Raw genomic sequence first — 14355 nt, 5'->3', positions numbered from 1 at the left:
TGCTCAGTCGCCTCCTGTACTACCTGTTCACTCATGACTGCACGGCCAAGCACAATTCCAACACCATCATTAGATTTGTCAATAACACAACAGTGGTAGGCCTGATCACTGACAATGACGAGACGGCCTATAGAGAGGAGGACAGAGACCTGGCTGTGTGGTGCCAGGACAACAGCCTCTTCCTCAATGTGATCAAGACAAAGGAGATGATTGTGGACTACAGGAAAAGGAGGACCGAGCATGCCCCCATTCTCATCGACGGGGCTGTATTGGAGCAGGTTGAGTGTCCACATCGCCAACAAACGAACATGGTCCAAGCACACAAAGACAGTTGTGAAGAGGGCATAACAAAACCTATTCCCCCTCAGGAAACTAAAAAGATTTGGCATGGGTCCTCAGATCCTCAAAAGGTTTTACAGCTGCACCATCGAGAGCATCCTGACTGGTTGCATCACTGCCTGGTATGGCAACTGCTCGGCCTCCGACCACAAGGCACTACAGAGGGTAGTGCGAACGGCCCAGTACATCACTGGGGCCAAGCTTCCTGCCATCCAGGACCTCTATACCAGGCGGTGCCAGAGGAAGGCCCTAAAAAGTGTCAAGACTCCAGCCACCCTAGTCATAGACTGTTCTCTCTGCTACCGCACGGCAAGCGGTACTGGATCGCCAAGTCTAGACCCAAGAGGCTTCTAAAAAGCTTCTACCCTCAAGCCATAAGACTCATGAACATCTAATGAAATGGCTACCCAGACTATTTCCATTGCCCCCCCCCCCTCCCCTCTTTTACACTGCTGCTACTCTCTGTTAATTATCTATGCATACTCACTTTAACAACTCTACCTACATGTACTAATTACCTCAACTAACCGGTGCCCCCGCACATTGACTCTGTACCGGTACCCCCTGTATATAGCCTCGCTATTGTTATTTTACTGCTGCTCTTTAATTATTTGTTAATTTTATTTCATTTTTTCCTCTCTTTTTTTTCTTAAAACTGCATTGTTGGTTAGGGCTTGTAAGTAAGCATTTCACTGTAAGTCTACACCTGTTGTATTCGACACGTGACAAATAACATTTGATTTGAAGTTGACTGCAGGTATTTACTTAAAAAGTAGCAACAAATATTATAATTTATTAAAAAACACTTCAAAGAAATTGTTCCAACTGTATTGATACTGTAGCAGTACCTGTATTGGTACTGAAAAACCATCCCGCAGCTATTTACAAATACCCCGGTATATATGGTATACCGCCCAAGACTACTAGCTAGGGCCTAGTGTAAAGACTGTAGTGCACAGGGGACAAAAGGTGGCTTGGCTAGGGCCTAGTGTAAAGACTGTAGTGCACAGGGGACAGAAGGGGGCCTGGCTAGGGCCTAGTGTAAAGACTGTAGTGCACAGGGGACAAAAGGGGGCCTGGCTAGGGCCTAGTGTAAAGACTGTAGTGCACAGGGGACAGAAGGGGGCCTGGCTAGGGCCTAGTGTAAAGACTGTAGTGCACAGGGGACAAAAGGGGGCCTGGCTAGGGCCTAGTGTAAAGACTGTAGTGCACAGGGGACAGAAGGGGGCCTGGCTAGGGCCTAGTGTAAAGATTGTAGTGCACAGGGGACAGAAGGGGGCTTGGCTAGGGCGTAGTGTAAAGACTGTAGTGCACAGAGGACAGAAGGGGGCCTGGATAGGGCCTAGTGTAAAGACTGTAGTGTACAGGGGACAGAAGGTGGCTTGGCTAGGGCCTAGTGTAAAGACTGTAGTGCACAGGGGACAGAAGGGGGCCTGGCTAGGGCCTAGTGTAAAGACTGTAGTGCACAGGGGACAGACGGGGGCCTGGCTAGGGCTTAGTGTAAAGACTGTAGTGTACAGGGGACAGAAGGGGGCCTGTACTGGCTGTACAAAGGGATCCTTTCAGGTGGCAGTGGCCCTGGGCCAGCTACGCCTACTGGTAGCTTCCTTTCCCCAGCCAGCAATCATCACCTGTTAGCCCCCTATTAGCTACCCCCCCTAGCTAATAGGGGGCCTGCACCTTTCATTCTGTAACACAGAGCACCAATCACATATGCCCCTTATCCCCAGCCCCCTCACTCTCGCTCTCTCACATACTCAATCTCTCCCCCACTTTAACTCTACCTCTCTTTTAATCCCCTTTTAGTCTACCACTTCTCCTCACTCTACCTCTCCCTCCCCTCTCCCTCTTTCCTGAAAGGAGAAAGCCCAGCCTGCCCATTACACAGCAGCAACAGCAACCCTGTGAGGTGCAGTGCTCAGCACTGTCAGGGAAATACTCAAGGCCCTCTTACTTTCTACCCCGTTTAGAACCCCTCTCTCCTCCTCCCCCTTTCCTCCTCCCATAGCTGGCTCTCAGATTACAAGTGATGCTTTTCTACCTCTCCAGTCTCTCAATCCCACTCTCATTTTCTCTTCATCTCCCTCTCTCACTCTTCCTGGTCCAGTGTAGCTCAGTGTCATTCTGTAGTCTCCCCTTCACACATCTCAATCTCTACCCCTACCTACAAACATTCTCCCGTTCCTTCCCTCTCAATCTATTTCTTTCTGGCGCCAGGTAGCCTAGCGGTTAAGAGCGTTGGGCCAGTAACCGAAAGGTTGATGGTTCGAATCCTCGAGCCGGCAAGGTGGAAAAATCTGCCGTTCTGTCCTTGAGCAAGGCAGTTAACCCCCGCAACACCACCTGCTCCCCAGGCGCCGATGACATGGACATCAAGTAAGGCAGGCCCCCTCACCTCTCTGATTCAGAGGGATTAAATACGGAAGACAAATTTCGGTTGAATGCATTCACTTGTGCAACTGACTAGGTTTCCCCTTTCCCTTTAAAATGCATCTCTTTGTCTGAAAGAAGCCATCAATGGTAGTCTTCACTGCAGTGACAGAGTGGGAGAGAAAGCGATAGAATGTGAAAGCACAAGAGGGAGAGCGGCAGAGACAGAGAGTGTGAAAGCATGAGAGAGAGAGAAAGAGAAAGTGAGAGAGTATCACTGAGGACCTGATACAGCCAACAAAACCCTGGATGATTGGGACTATATCATCCCTGTTGCCAAGGCAACCTCATCACTTGGCTCAGAGCGATGTGTGATTGTCAAAAAATCACTAAATTAAATCACATTTAGCACGTGACACAGATTTGCAATGAACACATTGACAACGCATCTTTTTAGAGGGGTTGGAGGGAAATTGATTATTGGGTGATTCTTGGGTAAACACACCATAGAAAATATAATCATTCTTATTCTCTATATACGACTAACAGATAATGACTGTGATGCACCAATTCAATCAACTGTGTCTGTGTGCTAGTAAAACTCTGCCTCTAGGTGAGTGAGTGAGTGAGGGGGGGTGTCTCTTCTCTTTGCCAAACAACCAATCAGAATATGAACACCGACACAGCCTTACGAAACAGCCCAGCTCAGCAGGGCTGCTGAATGTTGGGTTGGTATTGAGTTAAGAACTGTCTCCTCTGAATTCCTGTCTAAAAAGAGGGGACGAGTGTTGAAAGACAAAAAGAAGCGATTGAGTGGTACTCTATGACGCCCACACAGGTACCATAGAATGCACTTCTCAGTCGAAGAGCTGCAGGGAAGGGATGATCTGGAGGCATGGAGGATAGACACACATACAGCATACAAGTACGCACGCACGCACGCACGCACACACACACCGCCCACACAAAAGACGCAAACATCACACACATTGGTTCCATTGGTTTACCTGAAATCAGTTTCAACACTGAAATTCTGGGCATGAATGCAAAGCTAAACCAATATTTTCACAGCCCCCCTCTCCCTCGCCTCCCCCTTTCCTCTTCTCTCCCTCAACTTACTCTGTCTCTACCCCTACCCCTCCTCCGTGTAGGAGAGAGGGTATATCTGAGACCTCTGTATCTAGGCCTACAGCTTGTTTGGTCAAGCTACTTAACAGGGTGATAGAGAGGGTGTATTTTTTTTACGTTTGAGTGACCAAGTACCACTATTTAGTGGTGAAGTGTAGTGTGTCTCTGAGTAACGTCTATCAGTAAAGGTACACTCAGCTGGTTGAGCTTGGCTTTGATTGGTCAAAGTACACTCCACCGTCATTAAGGTAGGGTCGTTTCGGTCACTAGTCACTTACTCCCGGTGAAGGCAATCCAGCGGGCGTATTTGGTGGCCTCGCGGCGCCAGTGGGATGCCACCAGCAGGCCACAGGTCACCGTGAGGGAGATGATACCCAGGATGATGAAGAAGAGCGTGGTGACCCACTCGGGGGGAAGCCGCGGGGGGATACAGGTGCGGTCTCGACCGTGGATGGTCTGGCACTGCCGCACCAGGCCTACCGTCAGGGCACCTATATATATATATATATATGAGAGAGAGAGAGAGAGAATAGGTGTTAGATCATACACACATTTAAATACTCACACCAGCCATACTGTTAGGGCACATCCTTGTAGGGCTGGGCAGTAAACCGTATTTTACTATATACAGGTATTGATGCACAGTCCGGTTTGCATTTTTACTTTACCTTAGCTTACATAATGGTATTTGGTTTGTTAAATATAATTGAAATGTAATAACTGAGTGATGTAACAAAAAAATATATGGCAATCGCCCGTTCTTACCGTCAGTAAGAGACTGCGAACAGCTGAGAACTGCTAATTTCCTAGCAAGAGCTTCTGGTGCGCGCCTGTGATTTGTTTTTGCTATGAATAGTGCTGGACAGGCAGCACTGGAGCCAAAGATGTGCAAATGTACTTTTTTGCCACAAATCTTGCCTGTGAGGCAGTGCGGGTGACAAGAGCACTCTACAAATCGGCACAATGCCCCTTGTGGCGAAAATAACTGCCATTGAATCCATTTAAAATATATGGTACTAGGAAAGAAAAAGTGACTTTCACAAAATAGAGGCATACAAAGACAAAACAAATGTGGTATAGTGTGGAAATAACATCAAATGAGTGAAAGAAATGCAGAAACTGATGAAAATGCAGAACATTATTTTTGATTGAAATTTGATTGAAACGTATAAAACAATCAGAAGAGAGAAAGCCCCATTAAAAACACTTAAAATGTATTTGTTGCCACCCTAGGGCCATGCACAACTCATAAAGCATATTTAGAACTTTTATATAAAATACTGTCAAATACCGTCATACTGTCAAAAAGATGATATATTTTGTCCATATCGCCCAGCTCTACATCCATGTCAGGGCAGCTGGAACACACACTCTGTCGACTAACCAATCAGATTCTTTATAGGAAAAAATTGCCTGGTTTCACAACACTCAAATTGTTCCCAAACTGTTAACAGAATTACCAACAAATCTGTAACAGAATTACTGCAAATGAAATTGGCTACAATGGGAAATCATAGTAGTCACAAACCAGTTGGTTCACCTGCCTTACACTGGCATACTGTTATGTTCAGCTCATAGGGTCACCTGCTACTGTCCTCCTTTCAACTGGAATACTGTTATGTTCAGCTCATAGGGTCACCTGCTACTGTCCTCCTTTCAACTGGAATACTGTTATGTTCAGCTCATAGGGTCACCTGCTACTGTCCTCCTTTCAACTGGAATACTGTTATGTTCAGCTCATAGCAGTTTTCTTTCTGTCGTCTGGTGGTCAAACCAAGAGTGTTAAAACAGTCAGTCTAGACAACCCTTCCCTCTCTGCCGTTCTTTCTTCCTTTCTCTCATTTCCAGTTAATGTCACCTCTCCCAGCTGACACCTACCCATGAGCCCCCTCCCTTTCCATTTAATTTAACCAGCATCCTTACCCACTGAGCACCGACCGACAACAGACCTCCATGGACGTTGAAAAGTACCTGAAATTTGGTCAGTCCACCCTGGCCTTGATGTTAATGTCCAGAGACAGTTTGGATAGCACAGTACAGTACAGTGAGTAGAGCACAGTAGAGTCCAATACAATACAGTACTGAGCAAGGGTTGGAACCGGTTCAGGGAACAGAACAGAAAACCGGAAAATAATGATATTTTTTTAGGAAAATAATCAGAACCGCGAATGAAAGTTATCTATACTGTTCCAGAACATAAATGTTATTTTAAAAGCATGAGAATCGGCTAATAACGTTACTTTATGTTCCGGACATTTTTTTCCAGTCCCCCCAAAAAACACAACAAAGTTCCTATGCAACGCCCTCAGCATGTCGCTAATCAACTTCTTCCAGTGTCTGCCGGCCTGCCACCTGGAAATATTTGCCAGTAAGTGTGCATGTGTAGACCCCTCCCCCTCTGAACCATAGTCTAGTAGCCTACTGACATTACAAGCGTGATTCAGAAATTAGGGAGAGATTTTAATTCGAGAATAATTAATTGACCTTTTCAATGCTAGTTAAGGATACTATAGTTATAACATTGGATTTATTAACTACAAAATGAACGACTATTTTAATTCCGGTGCTGCTCTGCACACACAAGCTTGTTAGCTAGCTAGCAGGTCCAACGTTAAGCCAACTATGACGTTCAAAGACATTCAAAGTTCCTTTATAGAAGCCGCTCCTCCGTAGGTATAATTCTGTGAGCCTAATTCAGATAATGCATGTCATAACAAGATTCCCAGCGCTTCAAGCCAAGCCTCCTCAACCTTCTCTCTCTCTCTCTCCCCACTGCAAAATTTCAGTCACATCTCACGCCCTACACTCATCTGTCCAGTGCATGTAAATATTTTGCCCGCTCCACCACAAGCTGCTCTATCCGCACTGATTTCAGAAGTTTAAAAAGGAACAGAAAGGCACCATATAAACCGTTACTTTGTTACTGAATGAACACTTATTTTAACTTAATATAATACATCAATAAAATCAATTTAGCCTCAAATAAATAATGAAACATGTTCAATTTGGTTTAAATAACGCAAAAACAAAGGGTTGGAGAAGAAAGTACAAGTGCAATATGTGCCATGTAAGAAAGCTAACGTTTAAGTGCCTTGCTCAGAACATGAGAACATATGAAAGCTGGTGGTTCCGTTTAACATGAGTCTTCAATATTCCCAGGTAAGAAGTTTTAGGTTGTAGTTATTATAGGAATTATAGGACTATTTCTCTCTATACGATTTGTATTTCATATACCTTTGACTATTAGATGTTCTTTTAGGCACTTTAGTATTGCCAGTGTAACAGTATAGCTTCCGTCCCTCTCCTCGCTCCTACCTGGGCTCGAACCAGGAACACATCGACAACAGCCACCCTCGAAGCTGTGTTACCCATGCAGAGCAAGGGGAACAACTACTCCAAGTCTCAGAGCGAGTGACGTTTGAAACGCTATTAGCGCGCACCCGCTAACTAGCTAGTCATATTAGTGCGCACCCGCTAACTAGCTAGTCACCCGCTAACTAGTTACACCAGCCTAATCTTGGGAGTTGATAGGCTTGAAGTCATAAACAGCGCAATGCTTGAAGCATTGCGAAGAGCTGCTGGCAAAACGCACGAAAGTGCTGTTTGAATGAATGCTTACGAGCCTGCTGGTGCCTACCACCGCTCAATCAAATATCAAATCATAGACTTAATTATAATATAATAAACACACAGAAATACGAGCCTTAGGTCATTAATATGGTCGAATCCGGAAACTATCATCTCAAAAACAAAACGTTTATTCTTTCAGTGAAATATGGAACCGTTCCGTATTTTATCTAACGGGTGGCATCCCTAAGTCTAAATATTCCTGTTACATTGCACAACCTTCAATGTTATGTCATAATTACGTAAAATTCTGGCAAATTAGTTCGCAACGAGTCAGGCGGCCCAAACGGTTGCATATACCCTGACTCTGCGTGCAATGAACGCAAGAGAAGTGACACAATTTTACCTGGTTAATATTGCCTGCTAGCCTGGATTTCTTTTAGCTAAATATGCACGTTTAAAAGTATATACTTCTGTGTATTGATTTTAAGAAAGGCATTGATGTTTATGGTTAGGTACAGTCGTGCAACGATTGTGCTTTTTTCGCAAATGCGCTTTTGTTAAATCATCCCCCGTTTGGCGAAGTCGGCTGTCTTTGTTAGGAAGAAATAGTCTTCACAGTTCGCAACGAGCCAGGCGGCCCAAACTGCTGCATATACCCTGACTCTGTTGCAAGAGAAGTGACACATTTTCCCTAGTTAAAAGAACTTAATGTTAGCAGGCAATATTAACTAAATATGCAGGTTTAAAAATATATACTTGTGTATTGATTTTAAGAAAGGCATTGATGTTTATGGTTAGGTACACGTTGGAGCAACATGTACCTAAGCAATTATATGCAACGCAGGACAGGCTAGATAAACTAGTAATATCATCAACCATGTGTAGTTAACTAGTGATTATGATTGATTGATTGTTTTTTATAAGATAAGTTTAATGCTAGCTAGCAACTTACCTTTGTCACGTTCTGACCAGTAAAGGGGTTATTTGTTATTGTAGTTTGGTCAGGACGTGGCAGGGGGTGTTTGTTTTATGTGTTTCGGGGTTTGTTGGGGTATGTATTATGTAAGAGGGGTGTTTTTTTAGAGTGTTCCAGGGTTTTTGGGCTATGTTCTTGTTAGTTTATTTCTATGTTAGTTCTAGTCTTTCTATGTCTATGTTAGTTAATGGAGTTGACCTTCAATTGGAAGCAGCTGCCTCTCGTTGCTTCTAATTGAAGGTCTTATTTAAGAGGGGTGTTTTTGTAATGGGATTTGTGGGTAGTTGTCTCCTGTTTAGTGTCTGAGCACCTGACAGGACTGTTAGTGTCGTTCGTTTGTTTTGTATACGTGATTTGTTAGTTTTTTCCTTCTTTTGAGTAATAAAGAAGATGAGTATACACGTTCCCCCTGCGCTTTGGTCTGATTATTACGACACCCGTTACAACCTTGGCTTCTTACTGCATTCGCGTAACAGGCAGGCTCTTCGTGGAGTGCAATGTAAAGCAGGTGGTTAGAGTGTTGGACTAGTTAACCGTAAGGTTGCAAGATTGAATCCCCAAGCTGACAAGGTAAAAATCTGTCGTTCTGCCCCTGAACAAGGCAGTTAACCCACCGTTCCTAGTCCGTCATTGAAAATAAGAATGTGTTCTTAACTGACTTGCCTAGTTAAATAAAGGTGTTAAAAAAAATTAAAAAAAATAAATTAAAAAAATCGGCCAAATCGGCGTCCAAAAATACCGATTTCCGATTGTTATGAAAACTTGAAATCGGCCCTAATTAATTGGCCATTACGATTAATCGGTCGACCTCTATACAGCACAGTGAGTAGAACATAGTATAGTACAGTCCAATACAATAGTACAGTAAAATATAGTAGAGGACAGTAAATAAATTAAGTGTAAAGTACAGTATATTGTCCTGTACTGAACTATACTGTACTCTACTGCGCTGTACAGAACTCCACTCATCTGTGCTGCGATGTCCAAACTTATAAAACATGAGGAGAATGATATTCATATCCATAATTACGCATTTCTGTGTAGTATAGATCAGGGACCCATGATGTATTTCCGTTACCGTAATTCCACTTCACTTCAATAACCAAAATAGATTTTTGTTAAACTCAAGATGCCATAGCTGACACCCCATTCTTTCTGCAGACATCTTTGAATCTTAATTCTCAGTATGTAACATTTTGGGCGACCTGACCAAATTCACATAGAAATGTGAGTTATAGAACAGCCATTCACATTGAAAGCAAGTCTAAGAAGCGGTATATTTGTTCTATGAGCACTATTTCTATGCTTCTTCTTGTGTATTTTACCTTCGGGTTTGTACACAGCTTTAAACAGATGAAAATACTATATTTTTGTTATGGAAAATATAGTATTTCACAGCGATTTAGATGGTACAATGATTCTCTACACTATACGAGCTTGTTTTGTCACAAACTGAAATTAGGCGAACTATTAGAATTTTAGCAACCAGGAAATGGTGTTACAAGTTCTGCATAGTGTAGCTTTAATTCTGAGCGTATATTTAACTGTTTTTGGAAAACGTGGTCACATAAAAACCTGAGGGAGATTTTACAGTAATTCCGTTACCAAAGTTTCCATCTGCACAGTACTTACATTAAATTCGTTTTTGTAAAAAGAAATGTGTGGAAATTGTTAAAAGTAGCCATTGTGCATAGAGCTCTATTGTTTGTTAAACTTTGAAAATCAATGTTTTTTGTTTGGCATACATTTTAAAGTGAAAAGACTGAGACAAAGTGTAATTCCGTTACTGTGGAATCCCCCCCCCCCCCCTTTAATCTGTCTGTGAATCAATGCCTGCTAGGGGCTCCTCTCTGCAGCCTACAGGGCCCAATTATGTCAGAGGAGGCTGAGGCTGTCGCTCTGTCACACACACAAGGACACACATACATGCACGTCTCCCACACACACTGCAACCGATTGTAATGGTTCTTCTCACACACATGTGCACGTACACACAGCAACAGATAAATAATTATCCACTCCCAGGCACGTACACACACTGCATCCGGATGTTTGTCTTGACACCTCAGCATTCCCTGTATAATGTGTCAGTTCATTAAGAAGCAGAGTCTTTGAATAAGTCTAAAATGCTGCTAGCTAACGTGACAGCAGTTTGCATCGCTACTATATATTTCATCTCACTTCTCCCATCAGACATAGTATAGTATTTCTCCCTTTGATTTATCTACCAAACACACACACACCTTCCTGTCTTCTCTCTTCCTCTTTTCCTACTTAACTTTCTCTCACTTCAAATTGAAGAGGCTTCTTTCTCTCCCTCCCTCTCTCCAGTTGAGTTCCTTCCCTGATCTTGAAGTCAGTCAGTAAGTATGCACATCTGTTGGTCTGGAACACGGAGGAGAGGAGATAATATCTAGCCTATGGCGGAGAGCCTACTGGAGCCATCTATCACTGATCAGACACACACTGAGGATTTATAGCCTCTGGACTGAGCCATGATGACGTCTGCCTGAGATAGACTAGCTCATGAGCGCACACACACACACACACACACACACACACACACACACACACACACACGCACACTCTGATCAGACCACTGAGAACCATAGGAGAGACACTAAATCCGTGTGCGTTGGTCTTCATGGAGATTTCTACCTGAGTAAGCATAACGGTATCATATTATGCATGAAAGGTTTAGGTGGTAGGAACCTGTAGTCTTTTTCATGAAAGGTGGGCTCGGTTATGAAGAGTGGGTTTTACTACCACCTTCACCATAATCTTACCAGGTAGGCTATCGACAATACGTTCTCTTCTACAGCAAACTTGGAAAGACATGGTAGAAAAGATGATACAATACATATTGGTGGTCCAATGGTGGAGATGCTGAAAGACAGATTGGCCTGGGAATCTCCTTTTGCACTGGGGCAGGGCGGGTCTCCTCTCCTCTGGTATCCCACAGCGAGCCAAACAGTCCACTGGCCATCAGTCCAGAGGAAATCCTGTCCCCTTTAGAACAGCTAGCAGGCCAGCACAACACCGCCTCTACAATAACAAGCAAACACAGCCTCAACCCTTCCCTAACCACACGTACAAACACTATGTAGGCCTAATGCTCCTCGGCTGGAGAATGCTTTCATGTGCTAGAACAATAGAGAACATTTTAGAGATTATATAATCAACATATTCTAGAATTCTAGCCCTGGATATTCTAAAATAGGCTACATCCAAGAATTACAACATTCTAGAAGACCATTATTTCCTTGCCTTGTGCAGTCTGCACTGGGGCCGACGTGTTCTTCTGTCAACCGGAAGAAGTCGGAGCTACTCAGCCTTTAGACTAAAGAAAGAAGGAGGTCAGAGCGAGGCAGACTAAAATGGCACCTGGAACGCCCACCAGAGCACTAGAGCTTACCCAAGAGCCTATTTCTGAAGTGAAGTAGGCCATATGTTCCTGCCTGGGTACTGTAACCTTGAACCTGTCTGAGGACGGGAAGTGGGTGTGTGTGAATGTGTGGAACATCAGCGGGCTCTGATAGCACTAATAGTCTTGTTTTATGGCCATTTCCCCCTGGATCCTCCAGCCTCCTGCTGATTCACTAGCTCTCAGTGGAATTCCTTACAACAGGCAGGCACGGCATGGCACACACACCACTGGACACGACACACACACGCCATGCAAAAACAGGGTACTCTGACACAAATTACACAAACGTACACATACACACACTCCGTGAGAGTACACATCTGGATAAATAAACCTGGAATCTAAAATGAAAAGTGTGAGCAACGGAGCGACGCCTCATTTCCCCCCAGCCCACCGCTGAGCAGAGCTGGTGAAGGGTACAGCAAGACCCACCACTGCTGCTGCTGGTGTGTACAGACAGACATCCAGATATACACAGAGCACAACAACACTCATACACTGTCCCACACAGTAATACAGCCTCGTCACACAGATACTGACAGTCCCCATAAAAACATTACTAACAGTTGTAATCTCCATGGATCCCCATGTCTCTATCTAACCATCTCCCATGTGCCTCCCCTCTATTTTCTCTGTATTCACACAGCTTAAATCTGTTCCTCTTCTCCGGTGTTCCCTCCCATGTGCCTCCCCTCTATTCTCTCTGTATTCACACAGCTTAAATCTGTTCCTCTTCTCCGGTGTTCCCTCCCATGTGCCTCCCCTCTATTCTCTCTGTATTCACACAGCTTAAATCTGTTCCTCTTCTCCGGTGTTCCCTCCCATGTGCCTCCCCTCTATTCTCTCTGTATTCACACAGCTCAAATCTGTTCCTCTTCTCCTGTGTTCCCTCCCATGTGCCTCTCCTCTATTCTCTCTGTATTCACACAGCTTACATCTGTTCCTCTTCTCCTGTGTTCCCTCCCATGTGCCTCCCCTCTATTCTCTCTGTATTCACACAGCTTACATCTGTTCCTCTTCTCCTGTGTTCCCTCCCATGTGCCTCTCCTCTATTCTCTCTGTATTCACACAGCTCAAATCTGTTCCTCTTCTCCTGTGTTCCCTCCCATGTGCCTCTCCTCTATTCTCTCTGTATTCACACAGCTTACATCTGTTCCTCTTCTCCGGTGTTCCCTCCCATGTGCCTCTCCTCTATTCTCTCTGTATTCACACAGCTTAAATCTGTTCCTCTTCTCCTGTGTTCCCTCCCATGTGCCTCTCCTCTATTCTCTCTGTATTCACACAGCTTACATCTGTTCCTCTTCTCCGGTGTTCCCTCCCTGTGTGTTCACTCTTCCCTGCCATGTCTGTTTTTTCACCATCTTCTGTTTCTCTCTGCCTCTCTGTGTCCCTGCATGTGTTCTACTGATCCCCGTCTCCTCCCTCTGTATTCTCTCCATCCTGACGTCTCACTGTTTATCACAGCTTCTCTCTCTCTATGTTCGTTCCTTCTTTCCCTCCATCCGTATTCACTCTTCTTTGAGTGAGATCACTGTTTCTCACCCCCTCTCTCTATCTCCATTAGATTACTGCTTCTCGCCCAGTCTGTGTCTAAACGAGAGGAAATGAGGGCTGTGTGAGTTGGTCCTGAGCATGGCAATGCTGTCATTAGTGTAGGTGCAGAGAGGTGTTAGCTGCTGTTAGCCAGACAGCAGGCAGCACTGGAGGGATGAGTGGAGCAGGAGGCCTCTAAACTCTGCTGGGTGGAAGTATGGAGGTGGAGGTGGCAGGCAGCCACCGCAGGTTTTAACAGCCCGGCCGTTCTTGTACTTACATCACAGGGCTGCAGGGGAAGGTAGACTGTAGTGTTGACTGTCCCCAGACACACACACAAACACAAGTAGACTACACACACCCACACACACAAATTCAGACTACATAGCCACACACACACAGGTAAAGACACGCATACATACAAACATTCATTCCAGAGACGTATACAAACAACACACACACAAACTGGTTTGCATATTCAATACCCGTACACAAACAAACACTACATACAGTCTTCAAAGGTGGACTTCAAAAGGTAGGAAAACACATAGCCACGGTCTGAAGGTAGTTACCACTACATAAGTTTTCCAAACAACGTTTCCAGAAGACAAGTGTCTTCATATTCGTTCCATGACAGAAGGACAGACGCTTACACACACAGTTTTACTTAACACAACAACATAAAAGCGCTTGTTAAGGGAAAGGGCAGGAAGCTGGTAGTATACTTTTCAACAGCGAAGCACTTCTTTCTCCCCCTAGTCCCTCATGCCCTGACCATGTACTAAAACAGGATGCCGCCCAGTCAGTGCAGACAAAGATGGTGGAGGAGGATTCTGCTCTCTGGTACAGCTGGTACAGAGAAACAGGTGGTTATTGTGGCTGTGTCCCAACTTGGCTGTAGATACTAGCATGGCCACCTCCAACTGGCTCGTTCAATCTCTCTACACTCCCCTGCAACTCTTCCCTGGCCAGGGTGTTGAAAATGTGTTCTCAGTTAACCTATGTGGTAAAG

The 14355-nt window shown here is 44.5% G+C and overlaps 1 protein-coding gene across 1 annotated transcript in view; it reads right to left on the bottom strand.

Moving 5' to 3' along the window:
• Positions 1-14355, bottom strand: part of LOC106606731 (uncharacterized protein C16orf52 homolog B) — a 39734-nt gene that overhangs the window by 14690 nt on the left and 10689 nt on the right. The window contains exon 2 of the mRNA XM_045720017.1: positions 4116-4328. Within this exon, the coding sequence (XP_045575973.1) occupies positions 4116-4328 (213 nt within the window). The remainder of the gene's footprint in view (positions 1-4115; positions 4329-14355) is intronic.

This window comes from Salmo salar, chromosome ssa06, assembly GCF_905237065.1.
Source record: "Salmo salar chromosome ssa06, Ssal_v3.1, whole genome shotgun sequence".
Lineage (NCBI taxonomy): Eukaryota > Metazoa > Chordata > Actinopteri > Salmoniformes > Salmonidae > Salmo > Salmo salar.
The sequence above is the reverse complement of the archived record's forward strand: the minus strand, read 5'-3'. Positions and strand labels throughout refer to the sequence as shown.